At 44.2% G+C, this 22498-nt stretch overlaps 1 protein-coding gene across 1 annotated transcript in view; it reads right to left on the bottom strand.

The window, feature by feature from the left end:
- Nucleotides 1–337: 337 nt before the first annotated feature.
- IL1RAPL1 (interleukin 1 receptor accessory protein like 1) overlaps nt 338–22498 on the bottom strand; it is a 455782-nt gene continuing 433621 nt past the window's right edge. Inside the window, exons 8-10 of the mRNA XM_030202535.1 lie at nt 21536–21679; nt 7220–7390; nt 338–2187 (exon numbers count right to left, since the gene is read on the bottom strand). Of these exons, the coding sequence (XP_030058395.1) occupies nt 1469–2187; nt 7220–7390; nt 21536–21679 (1034 nt within the window). The 3' untranslated portion in view covers nt 338–1468. The remainder of the gene's footprint in view (nt 2188–7219; nt 7391–21535; nt 21680–22498) is intronic.

Below are 22498 nucleotides of genomic sequence, written 5' to 3'. Positions count from 1 at the left end.
ATGCCCTGTGGTACTGCATTTTAGCCTCTGTAATCACACGTTACCGCAGCTTAGTTTAAAGAACCCTAAATAAAGTGGTTGTCTTGGCAGTGAAACTCTTCCACAATGAAATACACAGGAGCTTTTTTCAGTTCCTCCATCTGCATTTACACATTAACTGTCTATTGGAAGGAACCAATTTGCATGTGCATGCATGATGCATGAACACCCTCAATGCTCACATTCTACATGCCAAAAACACAGAAGCATACCTTCAAAATAAACTAATTTCTTTATTTGGTAAAATTCATATGAACATCTTCAGATTGGACTGAAATATTAAAAATGTATAAATAAGGTCTAAGCTTAAGCCGTTGGTGTTTGTTGTTGTTTTAGAAACCTCCTGAGTTCTCATTTAAATCACCTCAAGGCTAAGAAACGCTTACTTCTTGTTACCAGTGGAAAGAAAAGAACCCAAAATACTGAACCGTAAGAAGCATCTTCCTAATCTCACCGAGAGCCGCAGTGCACGAGGCCTCCAGACTGCTCTCGCCCAAAACAGCCATCAGCACATTTGCTCTCTGATTTTCTGTAACATTTTGAAAAATCACAGAGTGGCAAAACATGCTTAAATAAAAGTCTTCTATTTCCCTTTGGTCTGGAAGCCACAATTCAGCTCTTACTGCCTAAACTTCCCTAACAATTGCACAACCTCATTTGCAGAACTGAAAGAAGAGAAACTGTGAAGAGCCCAAAAACCCAGATTAAAAGGAAGAAGAAGAAAAAAAGGACCTTCCTGCCCCTCCCAGAAGTGATAAAATAAAACATACTTTTAGAGAGGGTACATCAACTTATTTGCAATAAAAAAAACATCTCTTCGAAAATACTTGCTAAAACTTGTGTAGAAGTCACTGCAAAGCAATTCATAGCGACTCAAAATCCTTCCACTGAGAAAGGTGTGTTAGTTATGGATTAATGATCAGACTAGCTGCTGTTGTGGGGAAGGTAGGGAGGGGTCCAGGAATGTAAACTAAAGTGCCCTCTGGAAAGTGAATATTCTTTCTCCTGCCCTGCAGGCCACTTGAGGTTCACCAGGCAGGCCAACGAAAGGGATGTTCTTCAATGTCCAAGCATTGCAACAAATATTTACCAAAAAATAAAAGAAAACCATATCAAAACTACACTAACTGAGTCCAAAAGGAGGAACGTCCCCAGCTACAGAGCAGTCTTTCATTAAAAAATGTAACTCTACGAATCCCAGTAACATATAAAACCAAAGTCAAAATGTAATGGCAAGAGACATGGGAAAACAGGAAGACACTGATGCTACAAAGAAATTGCAAAGAATATGTACAAGACCCTGTTTTTCCTGGTATTTTATAGATTGTAATGCATGGTTTTTGCAACAGCAGCCACGGATGGAGTTCCAGGCACCAGACTGCTGGTTTAGCTCCTACTCAGAGGGGCGGCAAAGCCCCTTGCGTTTCTGTCACCAAATGACACTTGATATACTGGTCTCCCTCGGCAGAAGCGGGAGTATGGCACTGTTTGTATGAGTCTCATCGGGATGCTGGTCCCGGTTAGTTTTTGTTTGTGGCCGCTGTCCGTTAATTAATGTCATGGGGATGTTGCAGTAGGTATGCTGATTACCTATGGAGGTCAGAGGCAGGGTGCCAGCAGGAGGTACATCGTATTCATAGCTTCGATAATAGTGTTTCTGGCGCATCTGTGAATGGTAGGTGTTATGAAAGGTGGAGCGCAGGTCTGGGTGGGCAGTGGCCAGAGCTGTGGAGGCCGCAGCAGCCATGGAGATGGCCGACACGGTCTGCAATTCCCCAAAAGGTCCCTGCTCACTGACGTCTAGAACCTGCTCGTGGCTTATGGGCTCTATCCTCCTAAAAGGCATTTCATACTGTAAACGTTTCCAGAATTTGGAATTTAACTTGTTGCATTTTGGTCCCTGCCATTTAATAACGGTCAGGAGCTTGATGGTGTGTTTCAGGGTTTCCACCTCCTGATAGTTCATAATTCCACGGAGTTCACTGCATTCGATGAGGATCACTTTTATCTCTCCCGTCACCAGCATGTTTCGAAGTCTGCTCTCCAGTTCAAAGATGCTCCAGCCTCTTCTTACAACATAATTCGGGGTCATTACAATAATTAATCGTTTACTCTGGTCCACACATCTGGCTACATCTTCGATGTATGCTACAAAAGAAAACAGTGGAGTCAAACCAGCAGCACCAATCATGCAGGAGTAATTGCTAAGCTATTTTACCACAGAAAAAATACCATGTGAGCCACTAACCTGATGTACCTCAGCACTGCAGGTTGGTGACTCAAGCAGTAAACTGAATTTTGTGTTATCATAGCTGGAACATTGCAAACTCTTGGCCACAGTAATGCAGTAATTTCAGAACCACCATCCCCATCCCTTGATCACAATCCCTCATGACGATATATCTTTGGCCAATATGACAAGCTTCATAGGCATTCCCAAATCTGGTAGACGCTACCCCATTGGTATTGGATAGATATTTAAAAAGGAAAAGAAAGGCAATGATTCTGAGTGGGAGAATCGGGGTCTAACAAAAATACAGCTTCAAGAACATTAGCAAAAGGAAATGCACCACAGTGGAGATCAGTAAAACTATATTGTCTGCAGGTTTTAAATAAAAATAAAGGTTTAATTATAAACCTGTTCATTTATTTTGGATACTGTTGCCAGTGTGAGTAGGAACAACAGAGATGACACAGTTCAGAATTGCAAGCAGAAAAATTGTAATACAGTTAGTAGAGGAATGGAAGACACCAAAGTTCCCCACCAGATCCAAAAAGGAGAAACTATAAGAAATCGAGGGAAGGAGGAGAGGAGGGCACCAGAAATCAGAAGTGTCAGGAGCAAAGGGCAGGACGCTGACACTGAGGTGGAAGGAGGAGACGATACAGGCTAGGGAAGAACTGATAAGCCCATACTGTCTGCCCCCCACTCAAAGAAGACCTTTCACATGTATGATCTTACTCCTCTCTCTCTTCCCCTCTGTATATCACTCCTCTCTTTTCCTCCTCTGCCGAGCATCTCCTGTCTTCCCCCATCCAGCTTCTCTCTCTTTCCACCTCCATCCAGCATTTTCCCATCACCCTACTTTCTGCCTGCCCACCTGTGTCCAACATCTCCTTCCATTTCTCTCTCCCCCATCATGATCCCCTTTTCTCCTTCATCCATTCCCCATGTCCACATTCCCTTCCAGGGTCCAGCATCTCCCCTTTGTCTTCTGACTCCCCCTATGTCCAGTGTCTCCACTGTCTTCCTACTCATCTCATATCCAGCATTTCCTGTCACCCTACAACCCCAGCGTTCCCTTTCTGTCTTCCATGTCTTTTTTTCTCCCTACCCAATCCAGCATCTCCCCTCTCCCCCTCCAAGCCAGCACCTTCCCCATCTTGTTTCAATAAACCTTGTCTGTCTCCATCCCAAACCAGCATCTCCCTTGTCATCCTACTCTCCCTATGACTACCATCTCTCCTTCTCCCCTCAAGCAAGCATATTCTCTTTCTTTCTGTCCTTCCCTGATCCAGCAATGCTCCTTCTCTTTCCCCCTCCCAACCCTTGTCCAGCATTTGAGTCTCTCTCCTCCCATATTCTCATGTTCAGCATCTTATCCATCTCCCTACTATCCACCTCATCATCTCCTCTCTTTCTACTCCTCACAGGGCCCAGCATCCCCCTTTGTGCCCCTATTCCCACACCCCTTCCATCCAACATCTCCTTTCTTTCTCTCCCTCCCTTAGCCAGTGTCTTCCTGTCTTCCCATCCAGTGTTGTTCCAGTCATGCCTCTCAACCCTGATGTGAGATGGAAGGTCCCATGGCTTCACTCTTCTTTATTTCCACTGCCAAATGCTAAACACCGCAGAAAGCAGCCACATTGGAGGAGCCATGTCCAATTGAATTGGGGTGGCAGACCATTTCTTGGGGTGGCATTTGTCATCTCATAGTGACGCCTATGCACACATGCCTTACATAGCATATACTCGGATAGAGTGTGGGATGGACTCACCTCTGCATAACTTATAGAATACTGTAAGCTATGCAGATATCTCCAGCACACACCAGCTCTACCATTGGCACAAGTGCTACTATCTCAATTATTGGTTTGTATATTCTATAAAGGAAAGCAGACTCCTACCAGGCACTTTCTGGACACCTATTCCAGAATTACCCCCAACATGGCTCTGAGAATCTGTCTTCCAGATCTCATGCACCCTTTAGCCAGACTGAGGGAGGACAATTTTCAGACAATAGGTTGCCCCGATAAAGAGTAATGTCAAAACCAAGCTGAGAGGTTGATAAAGGATACAGATGAAGGGTTCTATATGTTGGGATCCAGCTCTGGTTCTCATCTTGGTTGAAAGATCACTCAGCTAGTTGAATGTTCAGAATATGTACAATAAACAGGTATGAAATATTTGTATACAATGGATACAATGCAAATATCTCTTATACACATTCATTGCAGATATGCTGAAAATCAGGCTGCCAGGGGAGAAAGATGGTATAAGTGAAGTTACTTGCTTCACCAGTGGGTGATGATATCTGATGGAACCCCACATGGTAAAAAGTGCATTAAAGCTTTCGAAGGTTGTAGAGATTTCTAGCAAGGAGACCCACACAGGTAAGGAGGATAAGGGTAACAGGATTTTGCAAACCACCTTTCTGTGGTACAATCAAAGTGGTTTACAGGCCTCTCCTGCTGGAAAGCTTTGAAGTTCATAGTAGACAACTCCCAGGAGAGGTGAGCAGTTGCTCGGAGGACTTATACCTTATTGTCCTCCGAAAACACCTGCTACAGGTAGATAACCTCAACGCAAGTGCTTAGATACAGATTACCTTTAACCAAGAAAAAAAAAAGAGACTGGAGAAACAATTATCAATACAACTTTAGTTTTTTGGCTACAAGTCATGGAGACCCATTAACTAAGGTGGCACTAAGCAGCTAATGAGGGGTTTACTGCTTGGTAGAGAGTAGAATGGACCTGGGTTACAGCATCCAATGTGGTTAAACGTGGCAGTGGGGGAACTGGTACTGTACACTACCTATCATGACTTCTGATGGTGCAGCTGAACTTACCATCACTCAAGAGGATGAGGTAAGGGCAGTTGTGCTACTGGTAGTCCTGTAGCACAGCCGACATCAAACCCCCAAAACAATCTACCCCCCCCCCCCCCCCCACTGTACCCTGACCTCCTGATACAATTCTTGAACCCCCAACTCACACCGTGACCCCTAGAACATAAAGCTCGCCTCCAGACAATATACCCCACCCCCAGAGTCCTACTCTGCCCCCACCCTCTAATCCCTGTTGGGTCAGCATTGATGGCTGTGTGGTTTGTGGGTGGCAGCAACCCCCCTCTGCTGCCACCTGGGTTGACAATGTAATCCAAAATAGTGCCAATGACTCCTAGAAGTAGGAGATTGTGATGGGGTGTCTTTAGGTTGGGGGAGGCATTGGGAGGGGGGATTGTATTTGAGAAGGCTCTCAGGAGGGGATATCTTTGGGGAATGAGAGGGTTGTTCTGGGTGGGTGTGGGGCATCAGTAGTTTGGCCAGTTCCTTTAAGAAGTGCCTGATGCTCCTGAGCAGTGCGAATAATGTTGCTTGCAAAGTTGAAGGGACTGAGTTACCACAGGTTTGTCATTCCTGTTGGAAATTAGGGTGGGTTAAAAGCCCAACTTTTACAGCATCTTAATTACTACCCCTGTTACTGAGAATAAGCTGTAGAAATGAGTCAAATGCATGTGATGGGTTCCATTTAAATAGAACTGTTCCATTGAAGGAAATCCTGCACATAAGCGGATCACCTTGTTAGAAAGCTCCACAGACTTTTTGACCACTTTGTGTCCCATTGGATGACGTCACCCATCAGTGAAAACTGATATTCAGTCTGTAATGCTCAGAGGTTTTTAAGCCTTTGATAGTCACGGGCAGGATTAACCCAGATATCTTTTGCTGGGCCATACCCAGGCACCAGAATTGAATATCTGGGGTCAGCCACTTCCGTCCGACCTGGAGGTTATGCAGTACCAGCGGATATATTCAGTGTTGACACTCACATAACTAAGTGGGCAAAAACAGGGCTCCCTTTTCTGGGGTGCTCGCTGCCTGATTAGCTATCCAGGTATCGGCACTGAATTTGGCTGGTGCCTGCATAACTGCCATATCCTACCCAGATCCAGCTCCAGATCACCTCAGCAGAATGTGGGCAGTGCCAGAGCCAATATTGGTGGTTAGCCAGCTCAGTGTAGTTTAAGGGGTCAGGAGCGTCTACTACTACTACTACTACTTAGCATTTCTATAGCGCTACCAGGGTTACGCAACGCTGTACAAGTTTAAACATGGGGAAGGACAGTCCCTGCTCAAGAGAGCTTACAATCTAAAGGTAACAAACTATGTAGTCAGTGTAGGTATCATGAATGGGGAAGGTGGTTAGGCGCCAAAAGCAAGGGAGAAGAGATGGGCTTTGAGTAAGGACTTGAAAATGGGCAGGGAGGGCGCATGGCGTATGGGCTCGGGAAGTCTGTTCCAGGCATAAGGTGATGCGAGGCAGAAGAGGCGGAGTCTGGAGTTAGCGGTGGTGGAGAAGGGTACAGATAGCGTCTCCTACCCCCTTAAACTACACGAAATATTGACCCTTTATTGTTTAACACATTTATAGCCCAGTTTATCACCTAAGTGGGTAACAGTTAAACACACATAACTAAAATACACAAACAACAGCTGAAGTGTTGTACCTACCTTGGTAGCCACTCAAGGCGGAACACCCCCCCCCTCAGGGTGGAGCATCCCCTCCCCTGAGCAAGGGGATGTGCTGAGCAGTCGCATGGTTGTCAGCTGTGTCAGTTCCCTGCCACGGAACAGGAAGTTGATGTCAGAGGAGGCAGGGGACCGGCACAGCCGACAGCTACGTGACTGCTCAGGGCATCCATTTGCTGCCTGCACCTGGGACGGACTGACTCTACCGCCCCACCCTTGGTACGCCACTGATACAGCTGTAAATGCTATAACTGGTTGTCCTTGGAGGACATCTACAACATTCACTTCCCTGTTTAAGAACAGATCATAGTTTAATACTTATGCAAACCAAATTTTGAAATCAAGGGCACTGTATAGAAAGAGAAGAATGAAAAAAGTATGCTATTACCATTTCACCATTTGTAGAAAAGAAGGTTATATTACTCACTTCCGGTTGGAATCAAATCTCTGTCCGGTATAAACAACTTGTAGCCATAATGCTTTTCGAGCATATCTGGCAGGATCTCAAGGCCAAATCTTTCCTCCTCAGCCGCTTCCTGATTCCACTGGTCAGGATCCACTTTGGTATATGACAAGTACGCATCGTAATCCTTGTTGTCTGTTAAAAGAAGAGGCTCTTGAATCTTGAAAGAACAGTTTAAATGAAGTACAAAATATGCTTTCCATTTTAATTTAATTCAACTTTTTCATAACTGTCCTTCACGTGAGACTGAGGTGCTCATTTTCAAAGCACTCAGTCAAAAAGCTGGTATTAATTTTCATTAAGAAGTCGATAACATCAAGTGCACTGGATTTAATACACTTTGATTTCTGTTGTGAAGAAAGGTGAGAGAAATCAATGGCAGCATTAATGAAATGTTAACCTCCACCTGAGGGGAATATCAATTGGTTCGGTTGAAAAGGAGTTCCAGATTTCTTACTCCATATTACATGATGTATAATGCCAATTTAACACAAGGAAACGTAATCAGAAATATCCTTGTCTCTGGTAACATACAATATATCCACTGCACAAACCAGGACTATAGCCACAAAAGCATATATCTACTGTGTATCCTTTTTGAGTACCCTCAGATAGAACCCACTATTTAATGCAGACAATCGAGCTGCTAATCAGTGGTATAGCACTTCTTTCATCGGGTTACTCTTTCAATTTTATTGGGAGGGTGTTTTTTGTGTATAACTCGTACACCATCACCCAAGTGCTATAAATATTGTTCAACCACTTTGTAATAATAAATATCGTGAAACACAGTGTACTTAGCTTTGTCTCGCCGAAAATAAATCCAAACTCAGGATTTCCAACAAGCGCCTTCCCCTGAAACCGCCTGACTCTGCGGGTTTCAAACACTTTCATCAGGGACAAGGGTTAAGGCCATGATCTCTTGCCATATAGATCCTTTGGAAGATTTATATGGAGAGAGATCATGGCCTTAACAAAAGTGCTTGAAACCCGCGGAGTCAGGCGGTTTCAGGGGAAGGCGCTTGTTGGAAATCCTGAGTTTGGATTTATTTTCGGTGAGACAAAGCTAAGTACACTGTGTTTCACGATATTTATTATTACAAAGTGGTTGAACAATATTTATAGCACTTGGGTGACGGTGTACGAACAAAAAACACCCTTCCAATAAAATTGAAAGAGTAACCCGATGAAAGAAGTGCTATACCACTGATTAGCAGCTCGATTGTCTGCATTAAATAGTGGGTTCTATCTGAGGGTACTCAAAAAGGATACACAGTAGATATATGCTTTTGTGGCTATAGTCCTGGTTTGTGCAGTGAATTTAACACAAGGAACATTAAGCTCATAAATGTCATATAAAAAGTCTCCGAGTGTGACCCAGTGACATGTAAATACTCTCCCACAAATGTACAAGTCCTCTGAAGAAGGTGTAAAAGTGTATGTGTGTGTACTCTAAATATTTGCTTGTTGTGTAAAATACATGCCTTCATCAGAACCCTGCCTCCAGAGCCAGATTTACACCATCCTGGGCCCTAGGCAACCATGCATTTGTTTTCCCCCTATCACAAAGCCCCATTTCTTCTTTCAACACCTCTGTGCGAGTCACATTCACATTTCCTGCCCTCTACTCCAGATCTTTATTCATTAATGGTCTTCCCCCCACATTTCACCTCTCCAGAAATAGCAGGGAAGGGTGCAGAGCCTGTTGTAGCTGTGGGTGTGGAATTATTAACACACATTTCTGTTCAGTGTTCACAGCTGAAGGGCTGGGAGCAGGGCCGCATAAGACAAATACAAATAGGAATGGAGGGGTGGTAGTCCCTGAACAACTTTCAGAGGACTGTGTTCATGAGGAGCTGGCTCAACTAAAGGTGGACAAAGAGAAGGGGATGGATGACCTAGGCTTGAGTGTACTGAAGGAATTTAGGGACGTTCTGGTGGCTCTGCTAGCTGATATTTTCAATGCTTCTCTAGAGTTGGGAATGGTCCCGGAGGAGTGGGGAAGAGATGAGGTCTCTCCAGGGCTGCCGAGACTGGGCCGGGCCCAGGGCAAGGCCGCCCCTGGGGACCCGCCCCCCCCCCCGAGGTCACCACTGCTGCTCCCCCCTCCACCACGCCGAGGTCACTGCTCCCCCCTCCACCCTCCGTCCGCCACCGGGCTGAGCCCCCTGCTTTGAAATCACAGCGCCTCTCACCTCCGTGTGAAGGCGCTGCAGGCAGCAGGGCAGCAGATCGCCTCCCTTCAGCTCTCCTTCCCTCCTTGCGTCCCTCCCTCGCGGAAGTTACGTCAGACGAGGGCGGGACACAGGGAGGGAAGGAGGCCTGCAGCGCTTTCACATGGAGGTGAGAGGCACTGTGATTTCAATGCAGGGGGCCTGGTCCGGTGGCAGACGGCCGACAACGGAGGGCGGGTGGGACTGCGGTGCTGGGCCCCCCTTGGAGGCCCGGGGAATTTTGTCCCCCCTGCCCCCCCTCTCGGCGGCTATGGTTCCCTCGCCACAAAAATGGAACTAAGGAAGAGGCTGGAAAGTACAGGCCAGTAAGTGACTTCTGAAGTAAGTAAATTAATGGAAACACTTTTAAAACAGAGAATAGTAAAGTTTTGGAATCCAATCAATTATAGGACCTGAGGCAAATGGTTTCACTAGAGGTAGGTCTTGTCAGACAAATCTGATTCATTTCTTTGACTGGGTGATCAGAGAGTTGGATTGAGGAAGAGCACTAGATGTGGTGTATTTAGATTTTAGCAAAGTCTTTGACACAGTTCCGCATAGATGACTAATAAATAAACTGAGTGCCCTCGGTATGGGCCCTAAAGTGACTGACTGGGTCAGGAACTGGTTGAGTGGAAGGCGACAGAGGGTAGTGGTAAATGGAGCTCATTCTGAGAAAAAGGATGTTACCAGTGGTATGCTGCAAGGTTCAGTTCTTGGGCTGGTTCTTTTTAACATTTTTGTAAGCGATATTGCTGAAGGGCTGTCTGGTAAGGTTTGCCTCTTTGTGGATGATACCAAAAGCTGAAATATGATAGATACCCCTGACTGTGTGGATAATGTGGAGAGGGACTTAGAGAAGCTTGAAGAATGGTCCAGAATTTGTCAGCTAAGATTTAATGCTAAAAAACGCAGGGTCATGTGTTTGGCCTATACACCCCGAGACAGCAGTACAGTTTAGGGAGCGAAGTACTTTTGTGCTGTGATCATACGTGTTGACCTTATGGTGCCCAAAGAGGTACAAATGGTGACAGAAAAAGCAGAAGGATGCTTGGGTGCATAGGGAGGGGAATGTTCAGCAAGAAAAAGGAGGTGATAAGACTCTGTTGAGACCTCATTTAGAATATTGTGTACAATTCTGGAGACCTCACCTTCAAAAAGATATAAACAAGATGGATTTGGTCTAGAGGGTGGCTACTTAAATGGTCAGTTGTCTTCGTCACAAAGTACTACTACTACTTATCATTTCTATAGTGCTACAAGGCATACGCAGTGCTGTACACCGTATACAAAAAGACAGTCCGTGCTCAAAGAGCTTACAATCTAGATAAAACAGACAGAACAATTAAGGGTAAGGAATAAAGAGGAGAGGATAAAAGGACAGGGCAAGTGAGCAGTGGTTAGGAGTCAAAAGCAGTGGTAAAGAGGTGGGCTTTAAGTTTGGACTTGAAAACGGCCAAAGAGGGGGCTAGACGTACAGGCTCGGGAAGTCTATTCCAGACGTAAGGTGCAGCAAGATAAAAGGAACGGAGCCTGGAATTAGCAGTAGAGGAGAAGGGGACAGATAAGAGAGATTTATCTACAGAACAAAGTACCCAAGGGGGGGCGTAGGGGGAGACAAGAGTGGAGAGGTACTGGGGAGCAACAGAGTGAATGCACTTATAGATCAATAAGAGAAGTTTGAATTGAATGCGGAAACAGATAGGGAGCCAGTGAAGTGACTTGAGGAGAGGGCTAATGTGAGTATAACGACTTTGGCAGAAAATGAGTCGCGCAGCAGAGTTTTGGACTGATTGAAGAGGAGAGAGATGGCTAAGAGGGAGGCCGGTGAGAAGCAGGTTACAATAATCAAGACGAGAGGTGATAAGAGTGTGGATAAGGGTTCTGGTAGAGTGCTCAGAGATGAAAGGATGGATTTTGCTGATGTTATAGAGAAAGAAATGACAGGTTTTGGCAATCTGCTGAATGTGAGCAGAGAAGGAGAGAGAGGAGTCAAAGATGACCCCAAGGTTACGAGCAGATGAGACAGTTAGAATGAGAGTGCCATCCACAGAAATAGAGAAAGGGGGAAGAGGAGAGGTAGGTTTAGAGGGAAAGATGAGAAGCTCAGTTTTGGCCATGTTAAGTTTCAGATGACATTGAGACATCTAGGCAGCGATATCAGATAGGCAGACTGAAACATTGGTCTGGATGCTGGTTGAGATTTCGTGGGTAGAGAGGTAGATTTGGGAGTCATCAGCATAGAGATGGTATTGAAAGCCATGGGATGATATCAGAGAGCCAAGGGAAGAAGTGTAGATGGAGAACAGGAGAGGCCTGAGAACAGAACCCTGAGGTACACCGATTGGAAGAGGGATAGAAGTGGAAGAGGATCCACCAGAGTGTACACTAAAGGTGCGAAGCGAGAGGTAGGAGGAGAACCAGGAAAGAACAGAGCCCTGGAATCCAAATGAAGAAAGCGTATCAAGGAGTAGGCTGTGATCAACAGTGTCAAAAGCGGCGGATAGATCGAGAAGGATGAGGATAGAAGAGAGACCTTTGGATTTGGCCAGGAATAAGTTATTGGAAACTTTTGTAAGTGCAGTTTCAGTTGAGTGAAGAGGGCGAAATCCAGATTGGAGTGGGTCAAGAACAGCTTGATATGAGAGACAGTCAAGACGGTGGTGGTGAATGGCGCGTTCAAGTAACTTGGAAAGGAAGGGGAGGAGGGAGATGGGTCGATAGTTGGAAGGACAGATAGGGTCAAGTGAAGGCTTCTTCAGGAGGGGTGTGACCACAGCATGTTTGAAGGCATCAGGAACAGTGGCAGTGGAAAGAGAGAGATTGAGGATATGACAGATAAAAGGGGTGAGAGTAGGAGAGATGGTGTTAAGAAGGTGTATGGCAATCCCTGCTGCGCACCTTGTGGGCTGACTTGGACAAATGGGCTCTTTGGCTAGCTAGGGTCCATGCCATTAAGATGATAATTGCTGCCTAAATTGCTATATTTGTTTGTAGCACTTTTGATTGAGTTGCCTGCAAACATTTTCGCTTACACCACCACACTGAATGTTTACTGCTATTAATCCTCTAAAAAAAAAAAAAAATGCAATTAACTACAGCACTGATGACTGCAGTAAAAAGAGCTGATCATACACAGATTCTTCTACCCTGAAATAAAGTCAGAAGTTCACCTAGAGGTCCGGCAGATTGCATCCTATTCTTCATTATTCCACCATTTCCCAAGGAAGGACTCGGCACATCTTACAGCATCACGTAAATAAAGAATCAAAATCTATGGTTGATGGAAACCTGTTCTGAGTTCTGGAACTAGCAGGTCTGCTGGTACTATGTTCAGCGGTTTAATTAGCCATGAGCATCACATGTCTTCTCATAACAGCAGGCTGCTTGGGATATTATCAGTGGTTCCAGAAAGGCTTTGAAAGGTTAATGGTTTTCCTCTCTCTCTGCTCATTAGCAAATTCATCGCCCATTCTTACACTGTAATCATGATTTCATTAAACTGGTTGTGTTATAGTAACTTCAAATTGTTTTGCTCAATTCTAATTTCCCTTTCTTGATGGAATGTGGAAGTTTCTTGGTTCTTTTCATTAACGTTTAATTACATTTCTGACAGCAAGATGCAATTCCTTAAAGTTTGGATCGGAAGACTGGAAAAGCTGGTCCAGAGGGGGAAGTGCACAGCATTCAAATGAAATCCCTCTTCAGATGTAACCCCCACCCCTTCTATCCCAAGGGACAATTTGCATCACCCTGTGAACACCTGTGTATTATTCTGCTCTCTCTGAGCAAAGGGGGCAAATTTCAAACACAGTTTTTCATCTTTACACTCTTTAAAACATCTGAAAATGTCCATCTTAATTTGGGGTCTTCTGTCTAAAGACAGCTTAAATTGAAATAAATAAAGAAAACAATTAAGACATCATTCAAACAGGATCACAGAACTCTAAAGTTATTCCTACGTCTGGAGACTGCACTGCAGTGAATTAGAGCCACCCTCAGCTCTGCAATGTGATATAATCAGGGAAAGGGGATGGGATTGGATATTCCACCTTTCTGTGATTACAAACAAAGCAGTTTACATATTATATACAGGTACTTATTTTGTACCTGGGGCAATGGAGGGTTAAGCAACTTGCCCAGCAGTGTTGTTCAAAGTACTAGGTCAAATTACTATTATTACAGTCAAATTACGTGCCAAGCTCCAGATCCTTCAAAATACAGCTGCTAAACTTATCTTTTATGAGAAAAAGTTTGATGGAGTAACTCCGACCCTGTTTTCTTTACACTGGTTCCTGTACAGGCTGGAATTTAATTTAAGCTTGACTGTTTTGTGTTGAAAATATTTAATAGATTGTCCCCAGTTTATTTGTTAAACTCTTTCTCTCTCTCTCACTTGCTCACAATATAGTCCAAGTCAGTTCTCTTCATGGGGATGACTTGTAGCCAGGCCCAAATACTTGTGGAATATCCTGCAAGGTTCTCTCCTACTTTGGCAGTCTTCTGTCCTTGTATAATCAACTCCTGGAGGCTCTGGACAACCACATTTTCCCACTCTAAGGAAACTCTTAGGCTCAGGCTACTCCTCTTCCCTCAGGTATTGCAGCCTTTTCTCTCTCTGTGTGTTGTTGCTGGGAGGTCCTCTCTCAGGGCTGCTCCCTAGAAACTTCTTGACTTGGGCCTGTCTCACTACTCCCACAGACACCTCTTGCCTGGGGGCCTCCTTGATGTGTTCTAGCTCAGGGCGTTCAACCACCTTTTTGCTTGAGCTCTGCCTCTCTGACTCAGCAGATGTTAACTCTACCTCTACCCTAAGGTGCCTCAGTCTCAGTGAGGGAGTGATCCTATAGGAACCCACTCCCTCACAGATGGAACGACTCTTATATGAAGACAGGCTAAAGAGGTTAGGGCTCTTCAGTTTGGAGAAGAGACAACTGAAGAACACATGACAGAGGTCTATAAAATCCTGAATGGAGTAGAACAAGTAAATGTGAATTGATTGTTTATGAAAAAGTACAACGACTAGGGGACACTCCATGAAGTTACATAGTAGCACGTTAAAAAGAAACAGGAGCAAATATTTTTTCATTCAATGTGTAGTTAAGTTCTGGAACTTGTTCCTGGAGCATGTGGTAAAAGCAGTTAGTTAATGTAGCTGGGTTTAGATGAATTCCTGGAGGAAAAGTCCATAAATCGTTAAGGTAGACCTGTGTGAAGCTGCTGCTTATCCTTGGGATTAAGTAGTTTTTGGAACTCTGCCAAGTACTTGTGACCTGAACTTGCAACTATTGGAAACAGGGTACTGGGTAAGACAGACCCTTGCTCTGACCCAGTATGGAAACTCTTATGTTCCTATGCCTAAAAGATGGACACTGGTGTTTAGACCTGGGGGTTCTGTTCGCCAAGAGCAGTAAGAGTTTGCAATTGCCCTGTATTATCGGCAAAACATAAGGCAGGGTAAGTGCAAAGCCTGTATGATAAATGCAGGGAGTGGCCCAGTATATGCCCTACTTATAACGCTCCCAATTCCAAAGAGAAATGAAATTACAAAGGCACGGGAGGCTCAGCTCCCAAGAACGTTGACCTGCAGGGGGAGGCTTGGAACTTTCGGGTCATCAGATCAGAACTGTTGGGGGGGGGGGGGTGCAGGCCTGTACAGCCACACTAAGGAGCTGCAGTTATCAGGAGTCGAGACAGCTGGACCATGTTAAGAACCCACCAGGTTCTGTGAGAGCTTGGGAAATAATGACCGCTATGTTGCTACAACCCAGATATCCGACGCATTTCTCGCTTGCTTTTTCCTGTCCATACTTCAGACTTCTATTTCTCAAATGGACATTCCTGCTGCTGACAGCAAGCGCTCAGAGGTCCATTTCCCCTGTATTTTAGAATAGACTTTACGTCAGCAGATCCAGTTCTAAAATATAAGCAGAACGTCAGGTGTCCCGATATGGACATCTAATTTCTGCTTTGAACATCCTTTCTAAAATCTGTCTAACATGGAGCTGTTTGTTATTTAAATTATTATAATAATTTTTTTGTAAACTGCTTTGAATGGTCTGTAAAGTTTTATAAATAAAGAAATAAGAATCCACGTACATTGCAAGACCTTGAGGGAGGACAGGGCCTCACAGATACGGATTATACATAGAGAGTATAAACAGTGCCAAATATGCAAAAAGTGCTGAAATTTGAAAGGAAACGACCAGAGTCAGTTTCCACTCTTAAACATGTAATAGGTATTCTGACAAACTGAAGGAATGAGTGGGAATCCATCAGTGGAGGCAGGGAAAGAAGCAACGGAGTTTGCAAAACAAGAGAAAAATTGCTTTTAAAAAACTGAACCAGCAACGGAGGAAAAACAAGTGGCAAATGCAGATTAAATATTTGAAAAGTATCAACATACAAAGGGGCGAGGATTAACAGGCTGAACTGCAGGCTAGTGATTTAACGGCAGGCTCGGTGAAGCACAAAGATGGCATCGTACAGAGACTTCTACAGTCCATTTACATTTATAACTTAATTCTGGAAAAGAACCTTAACTTTACCTGCTATTGTGTGGGATGGGGGACGGATATAATGGCACATTGTTTTGTATTTTTGCTTCACATAACAGTGTATGATTAAGCTATGCTGTGACCAAATTGTTGGGCAGACTGATCATCCAAACAGGTCTTCATATGCCATCATTTATGATATTGTTACCTTGTAAATATTGTGGGAAAAAGTTACTCCAGAAGCCCATATGTGATCATAGTGCGGCACATGAAAGGTCAAGATGATGTGAATCGAAATGTAAGGATGAGAGACTGATAGTTACAGCCCATGACAGAGGATCACAATTGAGCTAGTTCACAGAAAGCATAGAAAAAACTGGGAAATTAGACAATGAAAAGTTATTCATCTCATTGCTACTACGAAGTGCTGATGTCAGAAAAATATAGGCAGGAAGGCAGAATAAGGTGCTACGATGCAGCCACTAAAAACTGAGCAAACATGAACACTGCAGTGCCAGGAAATCACTAGGATCCTGAACCTCATAGCTACCAGCTCCTCCCTGAAATGCCTCTAGAACGGCCTTCTCCAGCCTACTTACCATCTGGCTGGTCAGAGCCCATATTCAGCAGCCCTGCCTGATAAAACACCGCTAAATATTAATGGCTGCCCGCACGGAACAATTTCCTGCTCTCTTAAATCACCCCTTCCTTTCTGAACACACTGTCCACACTCTGATTGGCTCTCAATTAGACTACTGCAACTTGCTTCTCATAGGCCTCCCACTAAATCATCTCTCTCCCCTTCAATCTGTTCAAAATTCAGCTGTATGATGTATCTTCCATGATCAGTGTTACTAGACCCATATAACTCCTGTCTTCAAGTCACTTCATTGGCTCCCTATCCATTTTCACATACAGTACAAACTCCTCATACTGACTGGATTGGCCACTGTTGTGGACAGGATGCTGGGCTCAATGGACCCTTGGTCTTTTCCCAGTGTGGCATTACTTATGTACTAGTGCCTTCACTCTGCAGCTCCTCAGTACCTCTCCTGTCTTACCTCTCTCTACATCTTCCCCGGTAACCCCATTCTTATCTGTACCCATCTCCTTCACTGCCAAATCCAGACTCTGTTCCTTCCATTTCACTGCACTCAATGCCTGGAATAGTCTTTGAGTCAGGAGTCTTGCTCCATCGCTGGCCCTATTCAAATCTACCTTTTTCAGGCTGCTTTTAACTCTTATCCACTTCTTCAATATCCATGTTGTTTTAATCAGTCTCTTAATAAATGTAACTTTTCAATCCCTTGTTTGTCTTTATTAAATAGACTGCAGGGTCTGTCTCTTCGGGGTTTGTGTTCAGCATTGCATACATCTAATAGCGCTATAAATATGATAAGTAGTAGTGATGGGACGGACTGAGCAAGGCTTATTAAAATCTGTTTTGCCCCCCATTTGCAGATTATACAATGAGACTACAAATCCTGTAATCCTGCAGTTCCCTGTAATAGGCTTTTTCAAAGCACATGTCCAGTTCCCTGTGTCTTATGGGACCCTTTCTATTGGCTTGCCATGTTCTCTAAGCTTGCTGGGCAAGTTGCCCCCTTTCTCTCTCTACTGGGTCTGTAAGAGTTAGTCTGCAGCATATCTCCTCTGTGAAGTGAAACTGCTTATACTTTATCTTGTTGTATAATTCCTTCAAACTGCTGTGACTCTGTCAAGATGTCATCAGTGTAAAAGTATAAATAGCATTACTTCTCAGCATGTTGCTGAAATGTTCCCAACCTCTTTTGCATGGAGAGAGATGGCTGAGAACAGACTCCCAAGTTTGCAAAGCAAAAACTCTTGTCCAGCACATCTGAACTGTCAGTTATTTTTCCTTGTTTGATTACTGCATTAAAGAAGATTTTAGCTCAAGAGTTCTGAGTCTTCTCATAGTGATGTTCTGCTTTGCAAGGACAGAACAACATCAGCTCTTTAGGGAGAAGGAATCTGCATCACACACTCTCCCAATCCACAGAGATAAACCTTACAAATTTGACTGTGATTCTAGAGAAATATGATAAACTTGCTGAAACTAAACCCAGCTGAAATTTGCATGGTTCAAGAATGATCTGAAATTGCTCATACATTTGTACATTCTTGGGGCAGTTCTATAAGGGTTTGTTTGTTCGCATTTGCCAGTATTTGCACAGAAAAGAGGTACATTTATAAAGAAAATACCAAGAATGCACAGATGCGCATATAGGTCAGTATTCTAGCCATGAGCTGGTTTATATGACTGTACGCAATTTAAAGGTAGGGGTATGCATGGGTGGTGTTAGGAGGGGGGGGGGGGGGGAACCAAGTTATGTGCATTAATTAGAGAGCATTATAATTTATACACAGTTTTTTTACACCAGCTCTATGGCCTTTACCCTCCGTAAGAGGAAGGCTTATATTCACAATATAGGAATATTATTGGAATATTTACAGGCGATATCCATATAAGTTAGCATGATGGATATGGTTGACTAACTTATCTGTATAGAGTTAGGCCTACTATTTCTGTGCTCTAAAATTTATGGGTAAGTTAATCAGGCAGGGGGAAGGGGTAACTTTATGAAAGTTTTTCATGTTTAAAGCTGTTTTTACAAACTGACGTGAAAAGGCCTTTTACAAAATGCAGTTAGAAAATTATGTGAAGAAGCTCCTGAGCTGTTGTTTGGGTGGAGCTGATGGTACAGTTGTGATAGATATCTGTTTTTCATGCATGGAACAGGTGTAAATATGTGCATTGGCGTCTGCTCAATATTGGGGATGGTTCTGGGTGTCCATTTTCAAAAGGTACATCTTTCTATAAAACACTTTTTTTCAGACACATGGAGGGGCATAATCGAAAGGGGTGCCAAGTTTTCCTGAGCACATCCTCGCAGGACGTCCCGGTGAAGGGGTGAGGAAACCTGTATTATTGAAACAAGATGGGCGTCCATCTTTCATTTCGATAATATGGTCGGGGACACCCAAATCTTGACATTTAGGTTGTCTTTAGAGATGGTCATCCTTAGACTTGGTCGTTTCTGATTTTCAGCGATAATGGAAACTAATGACGCCCATCTTAGAAATGACCAAATCCAAGCCCTTTGGTCATGGGAGGAGCCAGCATTCGTAGTGCACTGGTCCCCCTGACATGCCAAGACACCAACCGGGCACCCTAGGGAGCACTGCAGTAGACTTCAGAAATTGCTCCCAGGTGCATAGCTCCCTTACCTTGTGTGCTGAGCCCCCCAACCCCACTCCCCACAACTGTACACCACTACCATAGCCCTAAGAGGTGAAGGGGGCACCTACATGTGGGTACAGTGGGTTTTGGGTGGGTTTTGGAGGGCTGACATTTACCACCACAAGTGTAACAGGTAGGGGGGATGGGCCTGGGTCTGCCTGCCTGAAGTGCACTGCACCCACTAAAACTGCTCCAGGGACCTGCATACTGCTGTCAGGGAGCTGGGTATGACATTTGAGGCTGGCATAGATGCTGGAAAAAATATTAAAAACATTTTTTTTGAGGGTGGGAGGGGGTTAGTGACCACTGGGGGATTAAGGGGAGGTCATCCCCGATTCCCTCTGGGTCATCTGGTCATTTAGGGCACATTTTTTTCCATTTTCGGTCGAGGACGCCTATGTGTTAGGCATGCCCCAGTCCCACCTTCGCTATGCCTCCGACATGCCCCCATGAACTGTGGTCGTCCCCGCAACTGAAAGCAGTTGAGGACGCCCAAAATTGCCTTTTGATTATGCTGAATTGGGCGACCCTGTGAGAAGTACGCCCATCTTGCGATTTGTGTCGAAAGATGGGCGTCCTTCTCTTTTGGAAAAAAGCCTGATAGACACCCTGTTATAAAATCAGGACCAGAGTGGCTGAAATCCATTGCTATGTGTTTAGCAATAGGCCCAGTCGTTGGAACACCCTTAGCACCTCATGCTGATATATGTAAAGTTTTGGATGTGTACCAGCCAATGTGTACCAGCCAATGGCAGAAAACTGAAAGAAATGACTCATACAGCTAGTACCTGAAACTGTTTACATGCTTTCTTGGCTAATATCCAGGACAAATTGTGTTTGCTGGAGAACAATGAATGTGCAACTTCCCTATCCATATATTTTGAAAAATGAAATGGTTAAATATTGTGCCATTTAACTCACTAAACAGGGGTCGTGTTAATGAGGTGAAAAGGCAATACCAGGAACTCAGTTTATGGGCCATATTGAGCCATTAAACTGATAAGTGACATATACAGACGTAGGAAAAGATGACAGATCAAGACCTGCATAGTCCATCCAGTCTGCTCAACAAGGCTTATTATTCTGGCTGTAGAATAGTCACATTCATTATAAATACATGATTAAACCAATAAACCAACAATCCAACCATATTGCTAATAAAGGAATCCTGTGCAGAAGGAATGGATCCTCAGGAGCTTAGTCGAGATCGGGAGGCAGTGCAGACTTATACGGTCTGTGCCAGAGCCGGTGGTGGGAGGCGGGACTGATGGTTTGGAGGCGGGGATGGTGCTGGGCAGACTTATACGGTCTGTGCCAGAGCCGGTGGTGGGAGGCGGGACTGATGGTTTGGAGGCGGGGATAGTGCTGGGCAGACTTATACGGTTTGTGCCAGAGCCGGTGGTCGGAGGCGGGGCTGGTGGTTAGGAGGCGGGGATAGTGCTGGGCAGACTTATACGGTCTGTGCCAGAGCCGGTGGTGGGAGGCGGGGCTGGTGGTTGGGAGGTGGGGATAGTGCTGGCCAGACTTATACGGTCTGTGCCCTGAAAAGGACAGGTACAAATCAAGGTAAGGTATACACAAAAAGTAGCACATATGAGTTATCTTGTTGGGCAGACTGGATGGACCGTGCAGGTCTTTTTCTGCCGTCATCTACTATGTTACTATATTGCTAATTTCAACCTTAAAATGTCTTCCACCTCCACTACGAGACACACAGCACTCGCATATATAGCATATGATATCCATATTTAATCATGTTCTGTCTTTGCTATTTTCGGGAAACAGACTTAAGAAGTCTGCCCGGTCCTGGCCTTTACTTCCAAATTATTGGATTTGCCACTGAAGCCCACTCCAGCCCAACTTAAACCCCCTAATAAGCCTGTATTACATAGTGATGCTAAATATACCTATTAACTTGAGCATTGGTGCCAAGGTTTAAATTAAGATAAGAATAGACATGCTAGATCAGACCAATGATCCATCTAGTCCATTATCCTGTTTCCGAAGTGGCCAATCCAGGTCACAAGTACCTGGCAGAAACCCAATCATTAGTAACAATCATGTTAACAATCCCAGGACAAGCAGTGGCTTCCCCATGTCCATCTCAATAACAGACTATGGACTTTTCCTCCAGGAACTTGTCTAATCCTTTTTTAAACCCAGAGTCACTAACCACTGTTACCACATCCTCTGGCAATGAGGTCCAGAGCTTAACTATTCTTGGAATGAAAAAATACTTTCTCCTATTAATGCGGGAACCACTGTGGGACAATATTGGGCCCCTACTTTTAGAAAGACATTGCCTTACCACTGTCCAGTTCCTCTGCTCCAAAATGATTCCTGTAGAAGAGCATAATTTCGATCTTGTAGCATTTGTAGATGGTCACCAAGCAGATAAGAAGCAGCAGGATAGCACCAAGTCCACCAGCAAGCTCCACTGTATACATCAGCTCTGCATAAATCAAGGGAGAGTAAAATATCATCAGAAAACAAAGAAAACAACTCTGCCTTTTAATGGATATACTTAGGGGCCTAGGTACGAAATTTAATATGGAAGGGGAATTCTTCATTAGCTAATAATGAGCTCTTAGTTATATAGTTCTTTTAGGTCCTTGAGGAAAACCTACAAAAATAAAGAAAAAAAGTAGCACAGCAGCATATAACTAGCAATCTTAAGGGATTTTAGGTTACATATTCCTATTCCATTAGCAATTTAAATATGAATTCACCATTACTAAGATGCAAGTAGCAGTCCAGCAGCGAGATGGGGTGGAGTGGGGTGGGGTTATCCACTCTTTTGCACTGAGTATCACATGTTTGATTATCTCTTATTTGTTAAGGAGTGTGGTAGCCGTGTTAGTCCACTCTTAAGGTAATCAATAGAAATCAAACAAAATAAAACATGGAAAAGAAAATAAGATGATACCTTTTTTATTGGACATAACTTAATACATTTCTTGATTAGCTTTCGAAGGTTGCCCTTCTTCCTCAGATCGGAAATAAGCAAATGTGCTAGCTGGGCTAGGAACCATACAAGAACATAAGACCTTTGAAGTCAGAATGATTGAATATTTTAACACCCAAAAGAAAGGACTTAACAAGGATCTGGGGTTCCTAGCCCATTATAAACCATAAAGCTGTATGTCTCTGTTGATCACCCCACCCCTCACCTATCCACACCCATCCTGTTAGAATATCAATGATATGCTTTGATGTCCCCATGCATACCTCCTACCCACCTCCATCCTCCCACCCTGTCAGACTGTCATAG

Source organism: Microcaecilia unicolor, chromosome 4, assembly GCF_901765095.1.
Source record: "Microcaecilia unicolor chromosome 4, aMicUni1.1, whole genome shotgun sequence".
Lineage (NCBI taxonomy): Eukaryota > Metazoa > Chordata > Amphibia > Gymnophiona > Siphonopidae > Microcaecilia > Microcaecilia unicolor.
Note: the sequence above shows the minus strand (reverse complement) of the source record. Positions and strands in the feature narration are given on the sequence as shown.